Here is an 18117-nt window from a genome sequence, read left to right as displayed (position 1 = left end):
GGTAGACCCAGGAAAAGATGCTGCCCCTTCCTGGAATTAGAGAAACATAAATTCAAACACCAGAAAGACAGGGCCACTTCTGGTTTCTGGTATTGTTACAGAGGAAAAAAGTGACAGGGCCCACTGTGGGGGTTGAGGGGGAGATACAAGGCAGGCTGGCGCCTGCCGCACTGCTTGTGGGAGTGGAAATTGGGGGCCAGAGCGCACTGGTGACGTGGCCGTCACGTGACCAAGAGCCGCCTAGAGCACAAGTCCTGCTAGTCGCCTCCGTCTGGGTACCAGCCCCCTATTACTCTGCAGGCGTGTGAAGAAAGAAGGAAACTAGCTCGGACCGTGCAGGTCGGTGCGAGGGTGGGCGCTGCTTGAGAGGAGGTATGGGTGGAAGAGGGCCAAGAACGCCACAGATCCGAGTTCAGGCCGATCACAGCTGGGTCCCTTTCTCGCCTACTTTCTAAATACTGCTACCCACCCCCACCCCACCCCGTGCTCATTTGAGTAGAGAGAAGTGGCGGGTTTCGGGTGGGGTGAGGGGAGTGAATGGCGTTTCCAGAGACTCCGAGAAAAGAAAGGTTCTAGTGTCCCGGGTGCTGGTCCGTCCACCAAGCACTCCGTCCCCTCGGTCCCTTGTCTGTTTGCAGGTTTGTAGGTCTGTTGGCCTGTAGGTTTCGGCACAAGTCTCAGCGAGAGAAGGAGAAAACTGCCTTGGTTGGAACCTTGCAGGTCAGTGTGAAGGTGGGATTAGCCCAGGACCATGGGTGGGGGTGGCGGAGGAGGGGGGCTGGGATATGAGAGGGCCAGGTCCGAGTCGCCCTCTCCTGGCCCCTTCTTTCTCCACACCCACTCCCATTTCAGTGCAGGGAAAGGGGTGTGGCGGCCTTTGCTGGGGAAATGGCGGACGACAAGTGGGGCGGGGGAGGCCTGCCTCCGGAAAGTCAGTAGAGTATGAGAAATCTTTTAAACTCAAGTGCCTAAAATTCACAAAAACAGAAATTGGGACCTGTGTCCTCAGTTCATCCACTACACTTTCATTTCTCCATTGCTGCCTACCTGTCTTTGCATTTGTCCTTCTGCCAGACTCTATCCTCTATCACCGTGGAGGGACCACTGACAACGGAAGACAAGGGAAAACGAAGGAATTTATCTGACTTTGGTAGAGGTTAATGAGAGAAACTGCCCTTAATCTTTGGGGGTGGAGGTCTGGTGTAGGAGACTACCTGAGAGATACTCACACTGTCACCCTCCTAGCTATCATAGCAGAGACCCATCTCCTGCCCTTCCCTGTGGACCCAGGAAGAGAAATGGGGGCTCCTGAGGTCGATAGAGGAAGACAGAAAAGAACAAAGAAATTGTATCCTGTTAATCTGCCTTTATCACCAACTCGAAATCCACCCTGTCTGTGAGGCACAAAGCCAAACATAGTCCCGAGCCCTAATACTCTGTTTCACCCATAGATTCATCACAAGAGAGCTACAAGAGCCTGGAAGAAGCTGAAGACTGCTACCCTCCATCCTTACTCACCCTGGACCTGAGAGACCTCTTCAATCAGGTGGAGCAAGGCCCTCTCCTGTCCTGCCCCAAGGCTGGCACAGACTTGAGCATGGGCCGGGCTCGGGAAGTGGGTTGGATGGCGGCAGGACTGATGATTGGGGCTGGTGCCTGCTACTGTGTTTACAAACTGACCATAGGAAGAGATGACAGTGAGAAGCTGGAGGAGGAGGGGGAAGAGGAGTGGGACGATGACCAGGAGCTGGATGAGGAGGAGCCTGATATTTGGTTTGATTTTGAAACTATGGCTCGGCCCTGGACTGAGGATGGGGATTGGACTGAACCTGGGGCCCCAGGTGGCACTGAGGACAGGCCCTCAGGGGGAGGCAAGGCCAACAGAGCACACCCAATAAAACAGCGGCCATTCCCCTATGAACATAAAAATACTTGGAGTGCTCAAAACTTTAAAAATGGCAGTTGTGTTCTGGACCTCTCCAAGTGTCTTTTCATTCAGGGAAAACTGTTGTTTGCCGAGCCCAAGGATGCGGGCTTTCCATTTAGCCAGGATATCAGTAGCCATTTGGCCAGCCTCTCAATGGCTAGAAACACGAGCCCCACTCCAGACCCCACTGTTAGAGAGGCTTTGTGTGCCCCGGATAACTTAAATGCGAGTATTGAAAGTCAGGGCCAGATTAAGATGTACATCAATGAAGTGTGTCGGGAGACTGTGTCACGTTGCTGCAACTCATTTCTGCAGCAGGCCGGATTAAATTTGTTAATAAGCATGACAGTTATTAATAACATGCTTGCCAAGTCCGTTTCAGACTTGAAGTTTCCTTTGATATCAGAGGGAAGTGGATGTGCTAAGGTTCAGGTTTTGAAACTGCTGATGGGTTTGTCTGAAAAGCCAGTCTTGGCGGGGGAGTTAGTCGGTGCCCAGATGCTCTTCTCATTCATGTCCCTCTTTATCAGAAATGGAAACAGAGAGATTCTCCTGGAAACCCCTGCCCCATAAACGGCCCTCTCGAACACAATGGGACGGAATCCACCCACAACGCGCTTGGTTTGCAGATGTCAAAGAATCTGCAGAGGGTGCTACTGAAGATCCAGCCTTAGCCAATCACCACCTCATTGGGTGAAAGTTCCAGGGCTCAATCCAGGACCACACTCTTATTGGCCAGGCAGGGGCTCCCACAGAGCTTTGAGTAACTTCTTGGTTGTGCAGTCTGCAGGCAATGTTGGCATTGTAAATTCCTCCCTTGCAGCCTCCTTCATGTGGTGAGGGGATCACTTCAGCTGCCTGCTGTGGACAAACAACATCAAATTACAGCATCACGAGTGCTATTGTTGCCTGTGGTCTCCCTGTCCAAGCGGGACCGCTTTGCAGAGACCAGACGCATATCGCAGCTTGAGCTGAAAATGCATTTGTTGCAGCTTAGGTTGAATTATTTTTCGTTTGCTCTTTCTTCTACACGCGCCTGATGGATAGTGAACCTATTCATCAAAAAAGTGCACTGCTCTTCTGTCTATTGTACCGACTTAACCTCTTCCACCCAAGTCCGCATCTGTGTGTATCATCAATAAAGTTGTGTGCTTTGATTGGCAGAAAAGAGTCATGGTCCTTGTCCTTGAGTTTACAGTCTGCACGGAGAGAAGGACAAAAAAAAAAGCACGGTAAACGCCAGCTGACTGGAACGTCTGCTCCCTGACAAATGCAGGCTTATCGGTGCTCACAGGAGGCAGGGATAGAGAGGGGCTGCAGTGCTCAGAATAAACTTCAAGAAGGGGCTGGGGTCGGGGGTGGGGGAAGGGGAGGGGCACAGCGGGGGAGTTCGTGGAATTAGGATGGAATGTTGAGAGGACTGAAAGAGACAACACCCGTGGAGCAGGCAGCACCGTGCCCGGCACAGAGAAATCCCTTCTTAATGTCTTTTCCTTGACTGCCAGCCTGGAGAGAAAGGTCAGTAACCCTGGCCTTTTCGATTGTCTGCGCATCCCGACGTGGGGATGGGGACCGGGGTGGAACGGGTGGGGGCGCTCTACCACGCATCGGGGCGCATTTATTGCACAATGATGGCGATAAAGGTTGCCGCTTGCCCAGCACCTACCCTGTGTAGTTCTATCCCTCCTGCGAAGCCAGGGGGAAATCTGCTTCCAGCCCTCCTTCTCTCTTCCTTGGGATCCCCAGCGCTACTTCCTGGCAGAGTGAGAGGGTTGGCCGCTGCTCCCTTTGGAGCAACCTCCTTTCTTCCATATCCCCACTACCTGTGGTGGGACCCAGGAAGTGGAGCCCTCCATCAACTACCTGCGGGGGTGATAGGGCAGATGCTGAGGGCACTTGGCACGACCGTGGCCACTCCATCCATCCGGAGACACCTCCACACTCTCCATCTGAGGTGCCTGCACCTTGCCAGGAAAGGAAGAGCCCGTGGGCGCAGAAGCACTCCATGGGTCAGGGCAGCTCGTTCTGCCCCGCCCCCACCTCCAACATTACCAGATCCCGCCCAGCAGGTTTAGCCCCTGAATCAGCAAAGCCAGGTTCCCTGCATGTTTGTGATGTGTCAAGAAGTGGTCCCCTTCCCTAAAGCCATGGCAAACCCAGTAAACACATCTGCTTCCCCTTGGGCAAGGCTGCTTCCGTGCCCGGTGCCCTCTCGGTCTCCCAGGGCTGCTGCTGTGGGTCACTGTGTCCTGGGCAGCCGCGATCTCTGTGGTGCTGGGCGTTCTGCTTGTTCTGTTCCACACAGAACAAAGCTTTCTTTTCTTGTCTTATTCTCCCTTCCCCCCGCAGCTTGCCTTCCAGGTGGGTTACAACTTTCCTGCTTGTACCATCTGCCCCACAGTCCATGCTGGCCAGAGGGCCTGAGTGCCTGCCGGGTCCCCTGACCAACTCTGGGAAACCCTCCCACCTGGAATGGGGACCAGACCTCTTCCCAGGCCCTGGTGCCTGGGATGGCCAACAAGTGACTTGCAGTTGTTGTGACACCACATCCCCCGTCAAGGCTCACACTGCTGGGGCTTCCTTGGCTGGCTCTGGGAGCCCTGTCTCGGTTCCTAAGGGTTCCTAAGAGCTGTCAGAAGGACCACCCTTTCTCCCAAGCCAATCGCAGTTTGGCTGGGCAATCTGATTTCAAAGGGGATTTCCCTGCAGACAGCTCCGCATGCACTTTTCCCAGTGGAGCCTGCTTCGCCAATGCTGTCTTTAGTGACACCTCATTGCTCAGTCTCTTTGAGCACAAAGGCATCCTCCTAGCCTGTGGTCCCGAATTAGCATGCACCTCCCTACTTCCCTGCACGCTACCAAGTTTCCCTTTACGTGCGCTTGTCCACCATCGCTGAGGCACTTGACACCGTGAGGCCGCAGCTGAGTCCTAACTCAGGGAGCGCCCCAGAGGCTTTCTGCCCATCTCCTGAGCAAACTCTGTCACAGAAAAGCCCATCAGCGTCCAAGTGTCTCCACGGCGTTGTCTTGGCCCAAGTCAAAACCCTCCTGTCCATTTGCTGGCACTGCCCTCCCGAAAGCACTCACGCACAGCCCTTCTGTCCTGTCCCTCATCCCCTGACTGGTTGCAGTGCCTGGGTACGAGCCCAGTTCCCGTGGATTCTGCCTCCCTGGGATGCGCGGGGGGAGTCGGGAGCATGCCTGCCTCCCAGGGCCTGATCAAGACACTGAGAGGTTCTCAGCACTGGCAAGAGCGCCGGTGCCCCCATCCCATATGTAACGCAAACATAAAAACAGCCCTGAGCCATCAATCACAATGCACACCTGCCTGCTGCAACCAAAAGACAGCCTTTCTGGGCTTCCCCGTGGCAAACATTGGAAAAGGTCATCAATCCCGAGCTTGCCACATTCTGTGAGAAGTGCTCTGCCTTGATGGTGCCGCCCCAGCCTGAGCCCGTCTCTTGTGTCAATCTGGAACTGCCGCCACAGGCTGTCTTCCACCTCCAGAAAGGGCCCTGGGTTTTGCTTCTCATCTATCTTATGAGCACGTTTCCATTTGGTGCCTGTAGGCACTGACTGACTTCCAGACCAACTTCAGGTGCCCTCCCCAGCCTGCTGCCTCTCCTAGGGATTTTGTGGTTTGCCATCCCCACCCCGCCCCCCTCCAAGTGAGTGCACACAAGGTTGCAGACAACCAGCTTCCCGGCAGGCACGTCCTGTCTCAGACACGGGATCCTCACCGGGGTGCTATGTGTCACTCTCAAAGCAGTATCCACCACGATCCCCTTACTTTTAAGTGCCACCCTGGACCAGCATAGCCCTCACCCAGTCCGCCCCTCTGACGATGCACCACTGGGCTAAGAGTTGGGCAGCTGTGGCAAGGGGTTGCTCTTGCCTCTCTTCTGAGGGACACTGGCTGCTCTATGATGCAGATGGGCACTGCACCAGAGTCCAGCAGAGTGCTGCAGAGGGCCGGCCCTTGCCCCGTCTGTTACAGACGCCAGATGTGTCTTCTCACTGGCTGCCACTTCCCTACTCTCTCTTCTCATGGCCTCCTTTCCATCCTGGAGGTCCATTTTCCCTTATTGCCTCCTGTTTTGGTGTGAGGTTTAGGACAGCCTTTCCCACTTTCCCATGAACACAGTCTCCTTGGCAGTTTTCTCGTTCTTTCACACCTTTCTATTCAGAGTTTTGTCTCATCGATCTGCCTGGAATTTACTTTTGTGCAAGGTGAGAGACAGTGATGTGACTTCACTTCTTTTCCCGCATGATTAGCCGATGAGCCCAGCACCACCGGTTGAGCACTCCGTTCTAGTGCTGTCTGTGGCACGTTCTGGGATCCTCATGCGCCCAGCTGCGCACCCGCTCTGTGGTTTCCAGGCATTAACGTTTCTCCTGAGGCACATCCCTTTCCCTCAGGAACCTCTTACTGACTTGGAGTCCCTCAGCTCATAAGTGGCCTAAGGCAGGTGGTGTGTGTGTGTGTGTGTGTGTTGGTGGAGAGAGCTGTGTTGGTGCTTGTGAGCAAGCCTCTGCTCCAGGTACGTTCTCAGGACACATTGCGGCCCACAGGAAGCTTAGGAACTCTCATCCCGCCGACCTTTGCATCATGGCAAACTGGGCACTGGTCTCTCTCCTCTCCCAAATTACTATATCTGTGCAAGACAAAAGCAATTTCCTTTTCTAAGTATAGAGTTGCTGTACTGTCCCATATGGTAGTCATTAGCTACACTTGAAATAAGATCCTTGTAACATGTTGCAACCATTGCAAATGTTTTCACTCACCCCATCTCTTGATATTTTTGTGTATGCGTGATTTATTTCATCGCTCAGGAAACTGGGTTTTCTGCTTCTGTCAATATTTTCCTTTTAGGACTTCTATATGTACTGTTTTCTTGCTTCCTCTTTCCTTCCTTCCTTCCTTCCTTTCTTTTTTTTCCATGACAGCCTTTCCTTCTCAAAGTTATAAGAAAAACTTTTGCCTATTTCCTTAGAAGAAATACAAACACCATATCTTTTTTACAGTTAGGTTCATTGTTAACCTACTAGTAGTGTGTGTGTGTGTGTGTGTGTGTGTGTGTGTGTGTCTGTCTGTCCATACAGTTTGAGGTAGATTTTCTATCTTAATTTTCTCTAAATATATTATTAATTATACTAATGTCATTTATTGTAGAACACACCGTTTATGTTTTGATTGAAATCATATTAACTTTATGGATCAAATTGGCAAGGATTGGCGTCTTAGAATTTTATCTAGGTACAACTATTTAGACCTTTTCATCACTTGTGATATTTTCTTCATAAAGATCATTCACATTTCTTTTTGGGGTTATTCCTAAAGATTTATCTGTTTTTCTGTGTGGACATGATATTTACCTTGTCCTATAAGACTGCTTTTTTGACTCTGCTGTCCTCATCCTACGTGCCAGCACACAGGCCATATCTTTGGCTTCTACTGCTTTGAGAATAGCAATGAAAAAATTGGACAGTGAAGTGCCTCACCATTGCTACTCTCAAAGAGGAGGGAAGGAGGAAAAAACAAAGCATTTGGACCTAGTGTTCTACAAATGTTCTTTTCCCAGAAATCTTTCTAAAGACCCTTTCCCTGCCTTCATTTTATTTTTATGTTGTCTTTCTCCCCAACTCCCCTGGCAGTGGAGTAGTCCAAACTAGTTCTTCTGGTTTATTCAATCATGTTTCTTTCGACCCTGGCAAGGTCTTTATTAAGTCTAGCCATCAGTATTCTATTGTTCTTTGTTCTAAAATATCTGGATATGGGATAATTTTGAAAGAAGGATAGGCAATTTGATGGCTCAAGCTATTACCACAATTAAGCACTCCAGATAACCGTGTTACACAACCTTCCTCTGAATAAATATTTGCATCTCACAAAGACCAATTGTCAGTACGTAGATCTATATCCAGTGTTCTGTATTTTTAATTATCCAGTCCTTTGGGTTGGGTAGTAGATGAAGTTGGCAACCTCCCCTCACCTTGGGATGGGGCATGGAGGTAAGGGAAGTGTTGGGAGATGTTATCACCAGCCTTCTCTCACAGCCTTTTCTAGCCTTACACTTGAGCTGTCCCATGTCAGACTTAGCATTTTTTCAGCTTGTGCCTATGGAAGTGAAGAAACTAACCCCAATACTCTTAAATTTCCCAGTAACTTATCTGGTCATACCTGATACCCACCACTCTCTAGGGTTTCAATTTGGGAATTGATTTGAACCAGGACACATGAGATTGGCTGTTTTTTCCTCATCTTTCCTCTCTCCTTTCCACTAAGTTTCTTTCTGATAAACATTTCCTTTAGGTCCTGAGTTCTCACTACCTTTGGCTTATATTAAAGATCTTTGGTCAGAATCTCCCAGGCCTGGTTACCAATATGTAATGGCAGCTTTTGGAATTTAGGAAAACTTGAAATTGATCGCTATGAATTTTTAAAATTAGCTTTGAGAACTCAAAGTTTCTTGAGCAAGGTACTGGCAGTACCTTTCTGCTTCTTATAAGCCATAGGGTCCATTGAGTTGCTGTCAACTTGTACATGATTCTTATTTTTGAGAAATATACAAACAGAGAAATATCCTAATTACTTAGTCTTGGTGGTGAATAATGAAAATGAGGAGGCACACAGGGGGGAAGTTGACAACGAGAATATTGCCCTGTACCCTTTGCCTCAGTTTTCAGGAGGATAGAACAAAGACAGATGTATGTGGAATGAGGAAACTCTACAAAACATACATTAGGGATCTCACATGATATCTACAAAGCTGGGCAGAGACCAATCAGCCAACTCTTTACATTTTATATTATTATTATTATTATTATTATTATTATTATTATTAAGACGGAGCCTCACTCTGTCTCCCAGGCTGCAGTACAGTGGCGCAATCGCGGCTCACTGCAACCTCCGCCTCCCGGGTTCAAGCAATTCTCCTACCTCAGCCTCCTGAGTAGCTGGGATTACAGGCGTGTGCCACCACACCCAGCTAAGTTTTCTATTTTTAGTAGAGATGGGGTTTCGCCATGTTGTCCAGGCTGGTCTCAAACTCCTGACCTCAGGTGATCTGCCCACCTTGGCCTTGCAAAGAGCTAGGATTGCAAGCATAAGCCACCGCGCCTGACTGCATTTTATCTTATTTTTAAACTTAATTTGTTTTTAAAAACTGGTAACACATCCTAGTGGTTCAAAATTCAAAAGATAACAAAGGGTATACATTTAAAAATCTTTTAACCCCCTCTCTTACCAACTACTTGCTTCTCTCCCACCAGAAGCAGTTTCTAATGCATTATTCTAGAGATATTACACAGGCACACATAAACACACAAATACACATACACACACACACAGCAATATGTTAATAACCTTGTCAATCCTTGGTTATCACTAGATTAAAAATTTGCTTTTCACTTTATAGCTGAATAGTATTTTATTGCATGAATGTGTCATAATTCCTTAGTCCCCTGTTTGTGAATATTTTGTGTGTGTGGTTGTTTTTTCATTTTTCTTGCTATTATGAATAATGCTTTAAGGATTAACTTTATACACATTTAGTCCTCTGCCCTACTCCCTTTCCTCTTTTCGTGCACTTTTAGTTGATTAGATTATATTTCTTAGCGTTTATCTTTATACTATACAATATACTTATACCTGTATCACCATATTTGTCTGGTTTAGATGGTATCTTTTGACCTCAGTCATTAAGGATAAGAAAATCAACATATTTACATTACCTCCCACCTTGTTTTTCTTTCCTCTTCCAATTGTTGTTCATTGTATAATTGCTTCTCCATCTGAGTGTATCACCATTACATTCATTCTGTAAACATAATCACCACATTTGTTTTGGTCTTAGTCCTAAATGTACATAGATTTGACACTAATTACTATGCTTTTGCCATGGTTTCTCTCTTCCTTGTGCTTCTGCCATTTTTGCTTTCATCTCTGTGATTGTTAAATTTCTTTTTTCACATTCTTCACAGAAGCCTCACAGATCACATTTCTTCTCATTCTTATTTTGCCATTCCTTTCTTGAGCTCTTGCTTACTTCCTTTATTAAAACTTTCAAATTCATATGAAATATTTGGTGAAAAATTTCATCTACTTTTTGATAATATTTTTCAGATGACTTTTCATCATCTGCCATTTAGTTTTCATGTCCCTTTTCTCTCTTTTCCATGTATTATTTGTGTTTACCTTGTATGCCAGTTTCATTTTAATTCACCATATTTAAGAAATATCAGGTTTTCTCAAATCAGTTATTTGCAGATAGTTCTTCTAAGATTAGGGCCAGCATTGTTTCCCCTAATGTCAACAATTTTCCTTGTGGCCCAAGCCATTACAAAGAGGTAGCTGGGGCTTTGCAAGACAGCTGGGGCTCTCTCCTGCTACTCAGGGGCAGGGTCAACTACAATGTTACCAAGGGAACAGATTGCTTCGTGCAAACATGATCTGTCTCTGTGATTTCTTCATCTCAATCTCTTTCTGCTTCTTATAACCCATAGGGTCCATTGAGGTGCTGTCAACTTGTGCATGCTTCTTATTTTTGAGAAATATACAGTCTCTCTCTTTTTGGAATGTGGTGTTACTGAGTGAGTGACTCAAGAGTGCAGCTAGGGAGTTTCTGGAAAATTAACTAAACAGATTATAAAGTATAAAACCAATTTACAAATCCGAGGAGACACTCTCTGTGAAGGAGTCAGAACCCAGAATATTGAGAAGCTTGGTTTGGACAGAGCCTCTAGTAAGGCCCACAAAGGCAAACAACTTCATGTTCTCTGTCATCCTTCCTGAACGTTCTTACTACACGGTACAGGGAGCAAAGGAACTCAAAACGGTTTCTTCCTGTTCTTGTGACTAAGCTCATGCCAAATAAGAGGAAAATGGAGGACATTGAAGATGCTTTAATCACATCCCACTGCATCTGTAGGTGAAGTGGATTTCCATTATTAATTTTTATACCATTCATCACACTCCATTGTAAATTCCTATTTTCTTTGACTATATTTTCTACTAGATAATAAGCTGTATTAACACAAGAATGGTGTCTGTTTTGTTTACTATCTAATCTCCATCTGCCTGGCACATAATTAGTGCTCAATGCCTACTCTATTTGATCATCGAGGCCTGAAGCTGCAGTTCTGGTTCTGGAGAGTAGTTTGTGCTTATCTACATGTTTTTGAAATGGCTTCAATAAATGTGCGTTATTTTTGCAAAGATACAATTTGTTTTTAAAAAATCTTAAACCATATTTACAGTATAGTCCTAATTAATTTAAAAATTAAGATGCATAAAACAGACTAAAATATTACACACTCAGTGTACTGCTGTTCCTTTGGGTCCTGTTCTCAAGTCTCTTCTTTTTCCAGGAATCACATCCACTGCCATAGTTTCAATTATCATCTATATATTGACTCACACATCTATATATCTGAAGTTCAAGATTAATTTATTTGATGCCTACAGCTTACATATCTCACAGATATTTCATGCTCAACATATTTGAAATTGGAGCCATTATTCCCTGCTCCTACAACAAAACTATTTCCCCACCTGTATTCCCTGTCTCCATGAAAACAACCATCATCCACCCAGTTGCACATGCCAGAACCCTAATCATTATTGACTCTTCCGTCTTTTTCGCTCTATATTGCCAGCTTGTCACAAAGCCCCATTGATTCTACCTCAGTAATGTTTTTTAATAAATATTAATATGTATCAAAACAATACATACACTTGACAAAAACTCTATAGTACAGAATTTATAATAAAAACGGTTTTCCCTTTTGAACTTGCCTAGACTCAGTATCACTTTCTAGAATGCCAAACTTTTCTCAACTTTTCTGATTTTTAACTCCTTATGATGCAGTGGTTCTCAACTAGGAGTGATATTGCTCCGTAGGGGACATTTGTCACTGTTCAAAGACATTTTTGGTTGTCACAACTGGGGGAAAGAGTGCTACTGGCATCTTGTAAGTAGAGACCAAGGATCCTACAATGCACAGGACAGTCCCTGGCTTAAAATGTTAATAGTGCCTGGGAAATCCTGTTCTTGTGGTTATCTTCAAGACTTCTAAAATACACTTGTATTCCTAATGAATTTTTGATATGAAAATAAGACACTTTAGCTCATTTATATTATCATACTTTTTCCCCCTCTCTTATTCCCATTTTTATAGCATTATTATTATTTTAATTTAATCATGCAGTCCACAGATATTTCTTGAGCACCATTGTATGCCATTGAAATTTGGTAGTGAGCAGGGCAGAGGTAGCCTTTATTAAGCTTGTTTTCCTGTGAAAGAAGTAGGCAATAAAAATAAAACACATAAAGTAGCTAAATTCAACTTCAACTAATATACATATAACTTTATTTTATTTCATAAACTTCCACTAGTATTTCTTTACTTTGCACTTTGTAAAATGAGGATATCCATTCCACTATTCTTTCTTCTGCCTTTTATCATCTTCTATATCCCACATTCTGTCAGCTACACTGAATCTCATGTCTACTTAAAATCTCATCCCCACAGGTGATATGTGAATCATTTTCTAAAACTATACAAGATGGGCTCAAGCGCTAGGACACTACTTGGCTCAGCAATGGGCAGCATTTATGTAGTCATAATAAACTAAACACACTTCATGGTTTTCAATGTCTGGAGTTGAAAGCAGAAAGCTTTAATGAGAGAAAGACCTGGCTGTTACAGAACAGAATATAAAAGTAAACTGGAACTTAGCTGCATGCAGATGGTTATATAAAGCAGGAAGTTCAACTGCATTCTCTCCATTAAAGAGGCAAGCTCCCTTTGATTTTATGATCGCATGGAGGTACCCTTTTGAGGATAATATCACATGACTAGTGTTCAGATATCTCAGATGCTTTCACAAGTTCAACCTAAGCCTTTCTTGGGATGTAGAAGGGTTGCCTTCATATCCATTTGGTCACTTCAGACTTCTCTGGGAGCCACGTAACCGTCGTCTACTTATGTACTACCTTCTGGTGTAGTACAGCTAGGTGCAAAGTAGAAATAAACTATATCACGTTATGAATGCATCTTACCCTGGGAATATTTACCTGCATCACTCTTAGTAAGTTGGGAGCTAGTTCAATCCTGCCCCATCTTATGTGCCCAGGTCAGATTCAAGAGACATCTGGGATTAGGTTATGATTTAATCAAGCCCACTATAGTTGTTTAGAAATATTCCAGCTCAAGGCTCTTGAGTCACGTAAGGGGGACTGTTCTTACATTCAAGACTTAATAGATTCTTTTTCCTTATATTCCATCAAAATGCTGAATTCATTCTGTATCTTAATTTGCTGCACTTTTGGAGCAAGTACATATTTTTGTTTTGTTTTGTTCATCTGTTGTCTGTTGTTGAATTAAAAAAAAAAACTCCAAAACTCAGTGACTTTAAATAGCCGTCTTATTTGCTGGTTATTTTGTGGATTGGTAGTTCGTATTGGGCTTATCTGGTTAGTTCTTCTGCTAGTCTGGCCTGAGTTTTTTCATGTGGCTAAAGTCAGCTGGCAGATTAGCTGAGGACTGGTTTTCCTGTAGCTAGGATTGCTATATCCAGCAAATTAAAATACAGTATGCCCAGATTAATTTGAATTCAAGATGAACAATTAATATTTTTAAAGTATAAGTATGTCTCATACAATATTTGGAAAACACATACACTAAAATTTATTTGATATTCAGCTGAAATTCACATTTAACTGGGATTCCTATATTTTATCTGACAACTCTTTCTAGGATTCCTCAGTTGAAACAGTTCATCTCTGTTCTATGTGGTCTCACCCTCCACAGGCTAGCCTGGGCAGCTCCACACATGGTGGTTTCAGAGCAGAAAGAGTGCAAGTCTCACTGAAAATGCTCTGTCCAGGCCTCCTCTTTTGTCATGTTTCCTAACATTTAAACTGGCCAAAGCAAATCACGTGGCCAGGCCCAGAGTCAATGCAGGAGGGGACTATACAATGGCATGGATACAGGGAGGCATGGTTTATTGAGGGTCACTACTGTAATATTTTCTTAGATGATCTTCTAATTGTTTTTCTTCCCTTATTTGCTTTTATCACACCCTCTAGTTTTTCTAACCTCTCAATTCATTTTACCAAGTCTCCTTTTATTCATGAGTTCATCCACTACCCTAAATCTTCTATCATATTGCTCCACTTTGGTCTAGTTAATCAGGACCTATTATTTGACCATCACCTTAAAAGTAACCTTTATTACTTTTCCAAGTTGGGATCACTATTTCCTGGATTCCATATTTACTTTTCAATTGATTACTACCTCATTTTGTGGGAGTACATGTTCAAACAATTTTCTAACGAAAATTCTACAGGAGGTCAATTTTCTGAGTAATTTCAGTCCTGAAGACATCTTTATTGTCACTATATATTTGCCTGATAGTATGTTTAGGAATAGAATACTAGAGAAAAGCATATTCTCTAAGGATTTCAAGGCATTTATACATCAACATTTATCATCAAGTATTATGACTAGGAAGTCTGATGCCAGTTTGATTTGTAGGTGGCATTCCCCTTATCCTGGGAAGTTTTAGGGTCTCCTTTCAGTCCTTATTATCCTAAAATTTCTTGAGAATATGTCTAGGTGAAGGAATTTTTTAAATTAATTGTATTGGGTACACAATATATCTTTAGTTTTAATTTAAAAAAAGATATACAGAGAAAAAACAATGAGGATCTATGTATACATCATCCATAATTAGCAATGCTAATGCTTTCTTTATATTTGTTTATAATCTTTTTCTTAATAGATAAAATTAAACTGCGTATATTGTTGGAGTCACATTCTCCTCCAGCCGTTCCCAGAGGCAACTGATATTGCAAAATTGATGTGCGTCTTTCAGTGTCCATTTTAAATTTTGCTATAAATATATGTATCAATATAACATATAGTTTTGTACGTTTAAAATTATATAAATGGCATTATACTATGTCTTTCTGCAAATTGATTATTTCATTCAACATTAGATTTCTGAAAACTGCCTAGCTTGATACATAGAGATCTAGTTCACTCTTTCTTTTTATTTATTTATTTTTTTTAGATGGAGTTTTGCTCTTATTGCCCAGGTTGCAGTGCAATGGCGGGATCTTGGCTCACTGCAACCTCTGCTTCCTGGGTTCAAGCGATTCTTCTGCCTCAGCCTCCCGAGTAGCTGAGACTACAGGAATGCGCCACCACACCCGGCTAATTCTGTATTTTTAGTAGAGATGGGGGTTTCTGCATGTTGATTTGGCTGGTCTCAATCTCCCGACCTCAGGTGATCCACCCACCTCGGCCTCCCAAAGTGCCGGGATTACAGGCGTGAGCCACCACGCCCGGCTGTTCACTCATTTTTAATGCCTATAAATTCTATTACATAAACATGTCATATATTATTTATTCAGAAACCTCCAGTAAACACCAGCCTTACACTGAAACATCAACCAATAAAATCAGAAATGAGACCAGTATGTGCCGTACCATCAATACTGTTTTTCTGGAGGTCCCTGACAGTGCAATGAGATAAGTAAAAGAAATGAACTAAAAACTATTGAATAGGAAGAGATAAAACTGTCATAATTTGTACAGTACGTTTATCTACTTAAGAAGTCATAAAGAAAAAAAGAGACAATATAATAAAATTAATAAGAGAGTTCACCAAAAGAGTCTGACTATAGAATGACAATGCTACATCAACAGATTTTACAGAAACCTGCAATAATTGCCTTTTAGTAAATTTATTTTCCAATGGGACATGGATACATAAGTACAAAATTCAAGAGGCACAAAGGACAGAAAAAGACAATTAAGTGAGTTATTGATCTTTTCACTTGCAAATCTAACATATAATACATGCTATGAGCCAAAAAAAAAACAAAACCAAAGCGACCTTTTCGTTGTGCATCATTCCAGAGATACTCGACACTATATTTAGGAAATGTACAATCACACAAAACAGTATATAGTGTTATGGGATATATAATATTTACAATTATACACACAGTACACTGTTCTGCAATTTTTCTGTACAGATATAGTAATTTGGGAGAGGAGAGAGACCAGTGCCCAGTTTGCCATGATGCAAAGGTCGGCGGGATGAGAGTTCCTAAGCTTCCTGTGGGCCGCAATGTGTCCTGAGAACGTACCTGGAGCAGAGGCTTGCTCACAAGCACCAACACAGCTCTCTCCACCAACACACACACACACACACACACACACACACACACACACACACACACACACACACACACCACCTGCCTTAGGCCACTTATGAGCTGAGGGACTCCAAGTCAGTAAGAGGTTCCTGAGGGAAAGGGATGTGCCTCAGGAGAAACGTTAATGCCTGGAAACCACAGAGCGGGTGCGCAGCTGGGCGCATGAGGATCCCAGAACGTGCCACAGACAGCACTAGAACGGAGTGCTCAACCGGTGGTGCTGGGCTCATCGGCTAATCATGCGGGAAAAGAAGTGAAGTCACATCACTGTCTCTCACCTTGCACAAAAGTAAATTCCAGGCAGATCGATGAGACAAAACTCTGAATAGAAAGGTGTGAAAGAACGAGAAAACTGCCAAGGAGACTGTGTTCATGGGAAAGTGGGAAAGGCTGTCCTAAACCTCACACCAAAACAGGAGGCAACAAGGGAAAATGGACCTCCAGGATGGAAAGGAGGCCATGAGAAGAGAGAGTAGGGAAGTGGCAGCCAGTGAGAAGACACATCTGGCGTCTGTAACAGACGGGGCAAGGGCCGGCCCTCTGCAGCACTCTGCTGGACTCTGGTGCAGTGCCCATCTGCATCATAGAGCAGCCAGTGTCCCTCAGAAGAGAGGCAAGAGCAACCCCTTGCCACAGCTGCCCAACTCTTAGCCCAGTGGTGCATCGTCAGAGGGGCGGACTGGGTGAGGGCTATGCTGGTCCAGGGTGGCACTTAAAAGTAAGGGGATCGTGGTGGATACTGCTTTGAGAGTGACACATAGCACCCCGGTGAGGATCCCGTGTCTGAGACAGGACGTGCCTGCCGGGAAGCTGGTTGTCTGCAACCTTGTGTGCACTCACTTGGAGGGGGGCGGGGTGGGGATGGCAAACCACAAAATCCCTAGGAGAGGCAGCAGGCTGGGGAGGGCACCTGAAGTTGGTCTGGAAGTCAGTCAGTGCCTACAGGCACCAAATGGAAACGTGCTCATAAGATAGATGAGAAGCAAAACCCAGGGCCCTTTCTGGAGGTGGAAGACAGCCTGTGGCGGCAGTTCCAGATTGACACAAGAGACGGGCTCAGGCTGGGGCGGCACCATCAAGGCAGAGCACTTCTCACAGAATGTGGCAAGCTCGGGATTGATGACCTTTTCCAATGTTTGCCACGGGGAAGCCCAGAAAGGCTGTCTTTTGGTTGCAGCAGGCAGGTGTGCATTGTGATTGATGGCTCAGGGCTGTTTTTATGTTTGCGTTACATATGGGATGGGGGCACCGGCGCTCTTGCCAGTGCTGAGAACCTCTCAGTGTCTTGATCAGGCCCTGGGAGGCAGGCATGCTCCCGACTCCCCCCGCGCATCCCAGGGAGGCAGAATCCACGGGAACTGGGCTCGTACCCAGGCACTGCAACCAGTCAGGGGATGAGGGACAGGACAGAAGGGCTGTGCGTGAGTGCTTTCGGGAGGGCAGTGCCAGCAAATGGACAGGAGGGTTTTGACTTGGGCCAAGACAACGCCGTGGAGACACTTGGACGCTGATGGGCTTTTCTGTGACAGAGTTTGCTCAGGAGATGGGCAGAAAGCCTCTGGGGCGCTCCCTGAGTTAGGACTCAGCTGCGGCCTCACGGTGTCAAGTGCCTCAGCGATGGTGGACAAGCGCACGTAAAGGGAAACTTGGTAGCGTGCAGGGAAGTAGGGAGGTGCATGCTAATTCGGGACCACAGGCTAGGAGGATGCCTTTGTGCTCAAAGAGACTGAGCAATGAGGTGTCACTAAAGACAGCATTGGCGAAGCAGGCTCCACTGGGAAAAGTGCATGCGGAGCTGTCTGCAGGGAAATCCCCTTTGAAATCAGATTGCCCAGCCAAACTGCGATTGGCTTGGGAGAAAGGGTGGTCCTTCTGACAGCTCTTAGGAACCCTTAGGAACCGAGACAGGGCTCCCAGAGCCAGCCAAGGAAGCCCCAGCAGTGTGAGCCTTGACGGGGG

The 18117-nt window shown here is 45.2% G+C and overlaps 1 protein-coding gene across 3 annotated transcripts; it reads left to right on the top strand.

The window, feature by feature from the left end:
• Positions 1-203: 203 nt before the first annotated feature.
• LOC101138121 (protein ARMCX6) lies at positions 204-3095 on the top strand. Of its 3 annotated transcripts, XR_008675634.2 has the most exons (5): positions 215-339; positions 639-720; positions 1075-1156; positions 1452-1546; positions 2458-3095. XR_008675634.2 is itself a non-coding variant. In XM_004064525.3 (3 exons), the coding sequence occupies exon 3, from the start codon at positions 1598-1600 to the stop codon at positions 2498-2500; it is 903 nt and encodes a 300-aa protein (XP_004064573.1). In that variant the 5' UTR covers positions 204-339; positions 639-720; positions 1452-1597; the 3' UTR covers positions 2501-3095. The 3 variants fall into 3 exon arrangements, 1 of the variants encoding a protein (XP_004064573.1); XR_002004301.2 differs by lacking the exon at positions 1075-1156 and having other exon boundaries at positions 204-339; XM_004064525.3 differs by lacking the exon at positions 1075-1156 and having other exon boundaries at positions 204-339; positions 1452-3095.
• The last annotated feature ends 15022 nt before the right edge of the window (positions 3096-18117 follow it).

Source organism: Gorilla gorilla, chromosome X, assembly GCF_029281585.2.
Source record: "Gorilla gorilla gorilla isolate KB3781 chromosome X, NHGRI_mGorGor1-v2.1_pri, whole genome shotgun sequence".
NCBI lineage: Eukaryota > Metazoa > Chordata > Mammalia > Primates > Hominidae > Gorilla > Gorilla gorilla.
This window is presented reverse-complemented; position numbering and strand designations above follow the sequence as displayed.